The sequence below is a fragment of the Salminus brasiliensis genome, chromosome 14 (genome assembly GCF_030463535.1).
Source record: "Salminus brasiliensis chromosome 14, fSalBra1.hap2, whole genome shotgun sequence".
NCBI classification, from domain to species: domain Eukaryota; kingdom Metazoa; phylum Chordata; class Actinopteri; order Characiformes; family Bryconidae; genus Salminus; species Salminus brasiliensis.
Window position 1 is genome coordinate 30,363,882 of NC_132891.1, and position 11,956 is coordinate 30,375,837.

Here is an 11,956-nt window from a genome sequence, read left to right on the forward strand (position 1 = left end):
TCCTGGAAACCAGAACATGTCAGCGCGGTGTTCTGCAATGACATAAGACACAACAGTGTTGGAGAAGTGGGTTTAAGCGGACAAGGGCAGTCTCGAGAGACGTGTTGAGGAGTAATCCTTACCGGACAGGGCTGGTGATGTTGGATGTTCTGCACAAGTAGAGGTTTAGTAGTTGACCATATGCTGCAGCCGGGGGTAGACGTGGATGGAGATCAAGCTGAAGAACACCTGAATATACCTTGAACAAAACACTCCAGAAGCATTTTGGAATGAAGCTGTGCTTTTATTTGGACCACAGAACTTCTTGAAATACAGGTAGACAACTTAAGTACATTCCAGGCTATTATGTAAAACATGGCCAAGCCCATGTTAACACTGTGGGGCACATCAACACACCCCGCTATACATACTTATTCCTGGAGGTGAAAGAACAGCCCACAGGCCACTCGTTTGTCCTCTGAGCTGACGGGCCACATTCCCCCAGCCTAAGGCATGTACCTGGGAGTGAGAGTCCATAACCAGCAGGTTAAGTGACGCGGCGGACAGGAATTCCTGAAGACATGCCGACTGAGAGGAATGCGTACGGACGGGACTTAAAAAGGTGTCATGTTTAGAGTCTGATTGGAGTGGCTGATTAGGATTCAGCGATTTAGCGAGATGGTGAAGACCGCAGCTGCGCAGGAAGGCCTTACAGAAATGTTCTTACCTTCGTGTTGAGAAACGTAAACCTGGACCCCTTCAACTTTTACTGGTAGCATGTAAACTCGCCAGCGCAACTATGCCTAAAACTACTACTACTGTAAACATGGGTTTTAACTTGGGACAAAGTGCCATGTGCAAAGCATACCATAGCTTATAGACATGATAGAAATACTAAAAGTGCATCAACAGTTTCAGAAGACCAACAGAACACTACAAAAAATGTTCAATGTACAAAACATTGTGCGTATTGCTTTCAACCTCTAAAGCACCAGATACACAACTCCTACAAGTCTGCCTGCACTACACTGCTGCCCCCTGTCTATGGGAAACATGGCCTCAGCCACTGGAGAAACAGAAGTACCTCTTCGCATGGAATCATTGAAATGAAAAAGACATCATGCTCTGATTTATGCACAAAGATGGACAGAAACCCAAAGGAGAGAGACCTTTCAATCACAAAAAGAAATGCATTAGACGAGAGGAGCATTACTGCAGGTTAATTATGAAACAGTTCATTATTAGATTGGAAATAGAGGTTCTCGATTCTCTGTTTACATTAGAGCAAAAAATAATACAGAATATTTTAGGCATCTTCAGCCCATTTTCCTACAGCACAGCATCCCTGGTTAACTCCTTCACTGATTAACTCATCCACTGATTGGTGAAGAATTAAGATTTCCTTGCATCTCCTCACTCTGAACAGAGCCGAGGCGTCCGGGGCTCCACTCTGCCCAGCGACGGAGGGAATTTCAGCTTGATTTTTAGGGAGAAAAGAAAAACAGTTGCACTGATTGCACTGATTTACACAGCATGAGGATCGACCCACTTGTAAGTTCCTCCGTAGTGGAATCCCACCCGCTTCAACAGCTCGTCAGCCTCTTTAGGCCCCCGGCTGTTGACAGAGTGAAAACTGGCATTACAAGCAGAGCCACTTAATGACACTTTGCTCTGTATGCAGCTACAAAATGATGCCCTCCCATGGGAGAGAACTCATCTGAACTGAGATCACAACACGTGCAGTTTTCTCACACTTGAAATGTCAGTGCAGAGCTTGTAATGTATGAGTTTAGAGATCAAATATGAATTATTATAAAAACGTAAATATAAATACACGTTTAAAAACAATTCTTATTTTAAATATATAATTTTATATAATCACCAACAGGACAAAAAAAACAAAAAAAAACATAACATTAAAATGATTTCAATTGTGTGACGACCCTCTGGGCTGTCTAAGGCATTTGGACCTAATTGGCTACTGAGAAACACCAGCATGTAGGTGTTTAGGTCTCTTTACAAGGCTTTCTGATATGTTTTCTTTGTTTCTCTTTACTGCAGGTTCATTTTCAGGCCATCTTGGGGGCCAATGCTAACAGGGCGTATTAGCTGACTTGCTGTGGATCAACAGATTGGCTCCATTTAGCAGCAGGATCGATAAATGTGTTATCTTAGATTATTAAACAGTTTTTAAATAGGTTAATGCGAAGATACAGACCAGTTCCACATGTCGGTTCCATCAATATCAAACACCCTCAGTCCCTCATATATATACACACATACATATATGTGCACACACACACAGTCATATCAAAATACTGGAGCCCGGAAGACTCTGCTCTGTTCCGGGACGCTACCACCCTTCACCCTCTGTCACAGTCATATCAGAATATTATGGCCTCGGCCTGGGATGTCTCAGATGCCACGTAACAGGGTGTGCTGCACCTATAAATATAAGAAGCGAGCCCACCAGTCAGTTGTAGCAGTGTGCAAAATGTTCGCTAGGGGCAAAGGACACAATTTTTGACTGTTTGACTGTGATTTGTCCAGTTGCGGTCATGCTGCTAGCCATCTGCAGGCAGGGCCCAGAGAAAACACATTTGGCCTTGCTCTCTCCAGCGTGGGTAGATGGTGCTTTCTCCCCACATCACTCCAGTGCAGTGCTGGCCAGCACTGGCGTCTGATGGCCAATGAATCAGAGCGGGGCACACTGCGCAACACTAGACTCAGGATGTGTTGGTTGCCTGGTGACATTGCATTGGCGGCAGGTTGGAAAAAGGGGGGGCGTGTCGGAGGAGGCATGTGCCGTTCTTCACCCTCTTAGTGTTGGGAGCTTTGCATGTGGTAGGAAAATATGTACGGGTTGGCTAAACGATATGTCCAAAAGGGCATAATAACAGGTTACCAAGTGAAGGGTGGTAGCGTCGTGGGATGTTCTAGAGCTGCCATGGTAAAGATGTACTGAGAATGGAGCTGCACATTAAGTGCCGCCTAGTGGCATAACAGTGATGCCTAATGGTCCAATGATGCCAGAGAGGAACGACAACTCCAGCGATTGATACAGAGCAATTGACAACCACTGCAAATCAGTTAACCTCTATAATGAACACCTTTCCTCACCTAATACTACAGTCCATATTACGACATCTCACTAGCCAAGAAGGTTATTTTCCCACTATTAGGTAGGTGGTCATAATATTCTGATAGGACTGTTAATGTATATATTTTTTCCACTAAACTAGGTCATTTAATTTCAGTGCAATAGCTTAAAATGAGTTTTAAATGACCTTTTAAATGGTCTAAATTATGACGATACAAAGATGTGAAAGTTAACACAAGGGGGAGCAATAGCCCCTTAAGTAACTTGTGTGTGGCTCATCAGAAGCTTCTGGGCATCACCAAAAGGGGAACAAGTGTCAGGAACACAACAGCAGGCTCTCACAAACATACAATATTTCTGAACTCTGTCCCAGTATATATATGTTAGGCATACGATGTGCTAAACACATCCCTGATTAACCCTGACTTATCCTGGTGGCTGAAACGTCCTACCTTCCATATATGTAAGGAATAGGCTTCATCTTCTCTGTCTCAATCTGATGGAGGAGAGGAGTGAAGATTCTCCAGGCTTCCCGCAGTTCATCACTGACAAAACCCCACAGACAGACACAGGACAATCTTCAGAGAGAGCTCTACAGTTCATGATGCAGCACTGTGACTGTGTGGAAAAGACACCAACCTGCGCACAAAGTGCATCTGACTCCCACTGAACACGTCCAGGATCAGGCGCTCGTAGGCATCAGGAAGCTTCACGTCCTGTACAAGGGATAGTTTACCACCTTAAATGAGGCAACACCAGTGCTTACACGAGTTCATCAGGATCAGCTGAAGCATGATTGATAGGCTTCTTTACATTTGTGCTGGAGACAGTGTCATGATGTGTCGAGCTGAGACAAACTTTCAGACAAGACTGATTTAAACAGCTCAACACAACCAATAGAACAAGCGCTTCTCCACATTCAACACGAGATGCCCCTTTTAATGATGACTGCAGTCCCAGAATTCTTCAACCTCTTCATGAAAAGCGTCTTTAGTACTTAGCTGTTCTGACCTGCTGCAATTGTGACGCACAGCCAGACACCAGCTATTGGCAGCAGCGTTCCTGAAGACTCTTAGCCCATTCCTCATGAGCAGTGGCCTTCAGTTCACTGATATTCTTGGGTCAGGTGACTGTGAGGACCACTCCAGAATCTTCCCGGACTTCTTCTGAAATTAAGCCTTGGAGGACTTTGAGGAACGCTTGGGATCATTGCCCTGTTGGAAGGTCTACATGATGCCCAAGCTTCAGCTTCCTCACAGAAGGCATGTTTTCTCCTGGGATTTCCTGATACTTGACTGAAGCCATCTTGCCCTCCACATGCTGCAGGTTTTCTTTACTAGAGGAATCAAAAGAGGCCCAGAACATCACCTAGCCATCAACATGCGTCACTGTAGGCCGGGTGTGCTTTTCTGTGTATGCTTTAATCCTCCTCCTTCAGACAAGGGTGCTCCGCTAAGTACTAAAGAGGCTTGATGTCATTAGGGGGTTAAATAATTCTGAGACTGCAATATCTCAATAACTTTGTGATACAGAGTTTAGAAGCAGTAAATGCTTTAGACATCTGGTTTCTATCACCGTCAATGTAAACAGGTTTGACTGGGTAGGTTCTCTAGAATGTTGCACACACAGGCTGCCTTAGGCCTGTTTTAAACTGCAGGGCCAAATGGTTATTAAGGCTGCACGGTTATGGCTGCTTTTCTCATTTGCTGTGTTGCTAAATCAGGACTAGGTAGTGCACAGCGCCTCATAATGATTATGTGACAGTTGTAGTACTACAACTTCTAGGCTAATGTAGCTAGCCAACACTCTCTAACTTGGTGAAGCCCCCCCTTATTTCTAACTTAGAAATACAGACCCCTGATCTGACGGCTCAACGGTGACGCAAATACGGAGATTATCAGCGGATCCCTGTGTAATAAGGCCATCATTCCAAACGGTTCTGTGGCCCTAAGAACAGTTAGCTAATCATGCTGAGAAAACCAGCCTGAACCCATGCCAAATCATGTCTGTGTGGAAAAAAACGAGAAACACCAGAACGGTTACCCTCCATGCTCAGAGCCATTGAGCCCTGCAGTGGAAAAGAGGCCTTAGTTTTCATTAAGAATTAAATTATGCAGAAAAATGCTAAAACTTGCTAAAATATGTTTTCTGTCCAAACCCTTGCTTTGAAGGTGCCATTGAATAGAAAGCAAGGCTAAGAAGGCTAAAAGCTAACGCTAGCCAACTGGGTAAAGCACCTCTCTGAGGCAGCTAGCTGAGGAGAGCAAGCCGGGTGCTTTGGACTGGCCAGGGAAGCTGCTGAGTGCTAGGTAGGTGCTAGGATATGCTTTGCAGCTATGGGCTGTTGCACTGCAATACACCAGCCAATAAATGCAGAGCTTATCTTTTTTGTATAATATTATTATGACAGCAGTAATATAGCAAGAATACAGACCATGCAGTCTTAGCATTACCTTATATCTGCTGCTGTAGGTCAGGTCCAGCTCTGTCTCCTGTGTACTGAAGTACATGCCAGGCTTTTTGCTCATCATTTTGGCATAAATAGCTTCATCTGGCTGCACACGCACCACCAGCTCATTCCTTTGACACTCGGAGTTAAAGATGTCCCCGGGAACATCGGTAAACTGCAGTCTCACTTCAGCCTTACGCTCATTTAGGGCCTTGCCACAGCGCAGAACAAAGGGAACCCCTACAGGCAATAGAGAGACAAAATAAGGAAGTCTTAAATTAGCATACATATGAAATTACATGATTGATTATTATTGGAATTTTTAAGCCATTATCAAGGTCTGAGCCTGTTTGCCTTCCCAGCGCTCGTTATGGACAAAGAGCACTGTAGTGGCGAAGGTGGCTGTGCAGGAGCCGTCAGGAACGGTGGGGTCATCCAGGTAGCCCAGCTTGGCCTCTCCTTCGCCCTCTGGGTTCCCCACGTACTGCCCAAGCACCACGTCGGACAGAGTCACTGGAGCTATGCACTTCAACACTTTCACCTTTACAAGTTAATAACAACAATAATTCAAGTCAGTGATAAAAAAAGAGATTCTGATGTTCCGCTATGCTAAAGCTAATGATGTTAATGCTCTATGGTGCTGTTGCAATACCTTCTCATCTCTCACATCATCAGAGTCGGTGGAAGTGGGTTTCTCCATGGCAACCAAGGTGAGCATCTGGAGTAGATGGTTTTGCATGACATCCCTGAAGTCAAGAGAAGGAGAGTGAGAAGCTGTGCCCAGAATAGCACCATGAGTAAAGGCATAGCGTTTGACCGATATTCACCGGATAATGCCAAAGTCATCAAAGTACCCGCCCCTCCCATGGGTTCCAAAGGGTTCTTTGAAGGTCAGGACTACACAGGCCACGCTCTCCCTATTCCAAATAGGGCCAAAGATTCGGTTCCCAAACCTGGAACCCAAAAAACAGCGAGAACAACCATACATGCTTAAACATATGGAAGCAGATGAAATTTAATACACTTTTTGTCCAAATGTTTGTGACTAATCGACTAATCGCGACTAATCGCGGCAGCCCTATTATAAATGTAGAGCATTGAGATGGGAGTGCTTTCTGAATTATAATCAATACAGGAGAGCTAATCAGAACAGAGCTCATCTCTTATACCTAACTTGTAGGGAGTGAACGGTATTATTCAAATTCACTATTTAACAGTTAGAGAATGATATGGACCAATTATGTGGGCCCATCAATATTACAGCCATGTTATATTACTGCCATCATGATAAGAAGTTTTTCTTAAAAAAAAAAAAGGAACAGGCTTATGTTTTCACATTCCTGATAAATACCCCACAGTTAACTCTGACTTTTCCTCATTCCAAGAGTGCCGATATCTTTCAAGTTCTCAATGCAATGGAAAATGGAAGTACTTTTTGCCACAGAATGTACATCAGCGTCATTATTACTACATTCTAAGGCTATTAATAAATGTAAGTCATATGGTGCTGCAGAGGAAGCGTGCACTATGTTCCCCAGAGGAAGCGTACTCTAACGCTTGTTGGGGGAAACTTAACTAGTGGGTCTCAGACATAACGATTGTGCCCATAGCTCAGCAGTCTCCAGCAGCTGGACTGTCTGATACTCCATGTATCTGTTGCTGAGCTAGCTAAGAGTTAAGCAAAGGTCAGCTTAGCAAGTGGGCTATATAACCTATAATAATAATAATAATAATAATAATAATAATAATCATCTATGTAGCATTTTGTATTGATCTATATATATTTTTAATAAAATTTCTTAAAACTTAGTGTTTATCTGTATGTATGTAAGCTGCTGAAACACTCCAGGATTTATAAAGCTTGATCTGTCTTACATGATAATGCATTAGGACTGTTGACAGCTGCTCTCAGAAAAGTAGAGATAGTGTTCAGTGTGATGCGGACTCGACCACTGAAGAATCTTGGTACTTAAGACGCGTTTTGGGAAAACCAACCCAGACTGTAATGAATCACCTGAGTACCATGAGGTTCTGCACCATCTCCTTGCCCAGGTAATGATCAATCCTGTAGATCTGTTCCTCACTGAAGAGAGAGGAGAGGTGTGCAGACAGCTCCTCTGAACTCTTTAGGTCCCTGCCAAAGGGCTTCTCCACAATCACCCTGTTCCAGCCTCTACATAAACACACACACACACACACACACACACACACACACACACACACACACACATTTTTAGGACAAAAAAATGATATCTGCAGAAAAATATGTTCAAACCAACCAAACGATGGCATACCTGCTGGGAAAGCCAAACAACTCAAGACCAGCTTTTGCTGGTTGCTGGTGGTCTAAGCTGGTCTTTAATGGTGAAGCTGATTGTAAAGCTGGTCTTCCAGATGCAGACATAGCCTATGCTGGTAAGCTAGATGGTTAACCAGCTCTTGACCGGCATGGTGTATTTTGCATTTCATTTTGGACATGATGGCTGACCAGCTTACTCTTGCTGGTCATGCTGGCCAGCCAGCTTGGTGATGTTGGTCATGCTGGTCCACCAATAACAGACCATTAATAATAATAATACGCCATCTGTTTTTATATTGTATTGTCAGACTGGTCTGTAAGATATTAAACACTGTAGAGTGTTTAGTCTTAGTAGAGAATTTAGTCTGATTATGAACTAAAACTAAAAATAGTGGTGTTAAATATTATTTATAGAAACATAAAGGTCATATTGGATCAGCATCGGTAGACAGTCAGCATTAAGAGACTCGGATTGAGATCTGATGTAGGGGGGGAAATAACATTTTTTTTAAAAAGGCTTGATTGGGACACCCCTACTAGAGATGTTTCCTCATCCTCTGTCAGAACATGGTTTGGTTCTGGTGGCCACTCACTCATCACTCATACAGTGCTCCCTGATGTTCTTGGTAGCATCGTGGTAGACAGTGGGCGGCAGAGCCAGGTAGAAGAGGCGGTTGGCAGCAGCACCAGGGGCCAGGGAGTCCAGGTGGGACCGAAGCTGGGAGAAGGACTCTCCTTCTGTGTACCGCCCAGCTAAGTAAGAGTTTCTACTGAAAAACGCAGACAGGCGCTCGGTTTCCCCATCTTTTACCTGATAAGACAAAAAAAACAAGAGCTCCGTCATCTTGAGCGGAACATTTCAGCCAGCAGCAAACCGTTTCAGCACAGGATCAGTCATTTGGAATCCATGCTGCTTTGTTACGAGAAACGTTAGGCCTTTACCTTCATGTAAGGTAAACAGGCAGCGCGGATGTCGTCCACTGTCAGACGAGACCGAGCAAAGCCCACAAAGTACGTCTCTTCTGGAAGGAGCTTATCCTTAAACAACCACCTTGAAAACACAATTTGTTGATGAACTCAAAGCACGCACATGAACAGCCACACACACAGACACACACACAGACACACTGATGTATAAACACACTCACCACAGCGTGGGGTAAATCTTCTTCTTGGCAAGGTCCCCCTTAAAAAAAAGGAGGGGGAGAGAGAGAGAGAGAGAGAGAAAGGTGATAAAAAGAAAGAAAGAGATTAGGTGGTAAAATTGTTAATTACATGGAAATGTATGGAGTTATATCACACCACAAAATGTAGGTCAGAGAACAGCTGAGCTTTTGCTCTCCGCTCAAATATCTGGTGACACTTTAACGTGGGTTCAAGTGAAGTTAACAGGCCCTGCAGGATGAGTCTGCAAAAGTGAGCATAAAGGCATCTCTATTCCTCACAGAACTCATGTTACCTAAAGCTTGGGCATTTCAGTAATGCAAGTCACTCTGAATGTGCAAGACGCTCCTTAAACTGCTCAGTGAGGGAGAAAACACAAACTGTGGGTTACAAGGGTATAGCAAGGGTACAGGGGACACCACGGGTGGCAAGCAAGAGTACGAGGAACACCACGGGTGGCAAGCAAGAGTACGAGGAACACCACGGGTGACGAGGGTAATGGGAACTCTACGGGTGGCAAGTAAGGGTACGGGGAACACCACGGGTGACGAGGGTACAGCAAAGGTCCAGGGAACACTACAGATGACAAGAGTACAAGGAACACCACAAGTGACAAGGGTATGGGGAACAAGGGCACAGGACACACTACAGGTAACAAGGGTACGAGAAACACCACGGGTGACATAGACACTACAGGTAACAAGGGCACAGGACACACTACAGGTAACAAGGGTACGAGAAACACCACGGGTGACATAGACACTACAGGTAACAAGGGCACAGGACACACTACAGGTGGCAAGGGTACGGGTAACACCACGGGTGGCAAGGGTACGGGACATACTACAGGTAACAAGGGTACGAGGAACACCACGGGTGACAGACACTACAGGTAACAAGGGCACAGGACACACTACAGGTAACAAGGGTACGAGGAACACCACGGGTGACAGACACTACAGGTAACAAGGGTACGAGGAACACCACGGGTGACAGACACTACAGGTAACAAGGGTACGAGGAACACCACGGGTGACAGACACTGCAGGTAACAAGGGCACAGGACACACTACAGGTAACAAGGGCACAGGACACACTACAGGTAACAAGGGCACAGGACAGGTAGGAAGGGGAACACTGCAGGTTACACGAGTGCAGCCTATTAGAGCACGGAGCTGCAGATACTCGTGTCGAGACTGCAGGTCTTACCGAGGCTCCCATGATGACGAAGACATGAGGAACCTGTCCAAACTCCTCATCATCATACAGCTCCCTCCTCAGCTCCCGGAACACCTCAGACCGAGTCCGAGACAGAGGGTTTGTGTTCATGTTCGCAGACGAGGGGAAACTTCAACACGCGAGACGCTGAAAGGAGAGCAGAGAACAGGTTCACTCACAACTGAAGCGCCACTTAAAACGCTCCTCAAGCCCAAAATGTAGAAAGGTGAAGGTGAAGGTGAGCTAGCCAGGTTAACTGTGCTGCTCTTTCATAAGGAGCTGATTAAACACCCCAGTGCAAAGCCAGCGAAAATCGCAGCTAATCTTAGCAGCCATCCAGCCACCGCTGAGTCTCGCAAGAGTTAGCTAGCTAGCTAGCAGGCTAACAGCTGGCTACTGACGGTGACCTGGGAGTCCACTTCGCCCTTACCTGAGACTTTTTCAGCCTTTAATCGAGTGAGTTACGCGAAACAAGTCGTTTGCTGGACAATAAACATTGCAAGCATCTGTGCGACTCGTGAATGAATCGCTTTTTGAACCGATACACACCGATTCAGAATCGAGCTTTTTGTGGCATCTGTACAAATGTTTGCTACGTAGACCAACGACTGTAGATTGTAGTCTTATAATAATAATACAATCGGAATTATAATATTTCACATATTCTTTATGTTCTTCATCTGTGTTTAATCTGTATGAATCTTTTGTAATCAGTAGAAATAGCAACAACAGAGCAACTCGTTGAGCCGAACAGTTTTTGTTTGTGGGCTGCATCCAAACTACGTACAAACACCTCTGTAAGCAGCACATTTATTATAATATTTGATATAATGTGCTGTATGGAATATAATACTAGGTAAAGTATGTGTTTTTGGACGCAGGCGTTGATATTAGTTGATTCGTGAATCACTGCATTGTTGCCTCGGACGTTCGACTCGTCGAAACGGAAGGAGTCGGTTGACCAAGTGAATCGATTCCTCCATCACTAATCACTACAACAAATCGCGTGGGGAAGTCCGAGCTGAGTCAGTCAGACTTTCTCGCCAGTAGGATCGGCGTGTCGCGCAGTGAGAAGGGGCTGGCGGTTAAACTGTGCTCATATAAGCGAATGAAGGCCTCACTGTTCGATAACGCGCCTGAAAACGCCTGAAAAATCCCCTCTGAAAAACTGCCTGGAAAAATGTGTTGTTTAGTCAGAAATAAAGCCCAGGCTGCCCTCTGTCGTCTCTGTCTGGAAGGAAGGAAGCTGCGGTTTTAGGCTCTGCTGGTGCTGCTTGCTAATGTCAAATATACGCAAAATACCACATTGCAAGGCTCTGTTCTTCTCTTTTGACGAACCCGTCTTTTTGTTTTAAAAGACAGAAGTTACCTCAAATATCAGAGAAGAGACCAACAGCAAAGCAACACAGATTAGGTTACTTATTACTAAAGGTTTAGCCCTGAAATGTAGCTCGCAGTTCAAACTGATTCCTCACACATACACCTAATACAAGCGATTATTCTGAACCCCAGAGGTACTAAAGTATAAAAATAACATTAAAAGACATTTAAACATTTCCTTGATCTTTCCTCAGTTTAACTAAAGTGTCCCTCTACATTGTGAGAATGATTTATTAAACTGTGGGGAGGGTCTAGCTAAACTGAGGGAATGATTTATTAAATTGTGGGGAGGGTCTAGTTAAACTGAGGGGATGATTTATTAAACTGAGGGGAGGGTCTAGTTAAACTGAGGAGATGATTTATTAAA

General features: G+C 44.6%; 1 protein-coding gene across 2 annotated transcripts; it reads right to left on the reverse strand.

Annotated features, from left to right (window-relative positions):
* Positions 1-262: 262 nt before the first annotated feature.
* On the reverse strand, positions 263-10,755 carry LOC140576835 (glucose-6-phosphate 1-dehydrogenase-like). Of its 2 annotated transcripts, XM_072696477.1 has the most exons (14): positions 10,640-10,755; positions 10,201-10,356; positions 8,976-9,013; positions 8,770-8,878; positions 8,421-8,638; positions 7,543-7,701; positions 6,356-6,481; positions 6,181-6,274; positions 5,883-6,069; positions 5,533-5,768; positions 3,719-3,795; positions 3,532-3,624; positions 1,529-1,594; positions 263-498 (listed from the first exon to the last, which is right to left on the reverse strand). In XM_072696477.1, the coding sequence occupies exons 2-14, from the start codon at positions 10,318-10,320 to the stop codon at positions 486-488; spliced, it is 1,536 nt and encodes a 511-aa protein (XP_072552578.1). In that variant the 5' UTR covers positions 10,321-10,356; positions 10,640-10,755; the 3' UTR covers positions 263-485. The 2 variants fall into 2 exon arrangements, with proteins under 2 accessions (XP_072552578.1, XP_072552577.1); XM_072696476.1 differs by having other exon boundaries at positions 263-1,594; positions 10,640-10,754.
* Between the last annotated feature and the right edge of the window lie 1,201 nt (positions 10,756-11,956).

Bases quoted from the DNA above. Each gene is read 5' to 3' on its own strand.
- LOC140576835 (XM_072696476.1), bottom strand. From the start codon at position 10,320: ATGAACACAAACCCTCTGTCTCGGACTCGGTCTGAGGTGTTCCGGGAG. The intron at 7,702-8,420 runs GTGAGTGGCCAC...GTGTTTATGTAG, and splicing joins GAGCACTGTATGAGTGATGA to AGGCTGGAACAGGGTGATTG. The intron at 3,796-5,532 runs GTAATGCTAAGA...TCCCTTGTACAG, and splicing joins CCTACAGCAGCAGATATAAG to GACGTGAAGCTTCCTGATGC.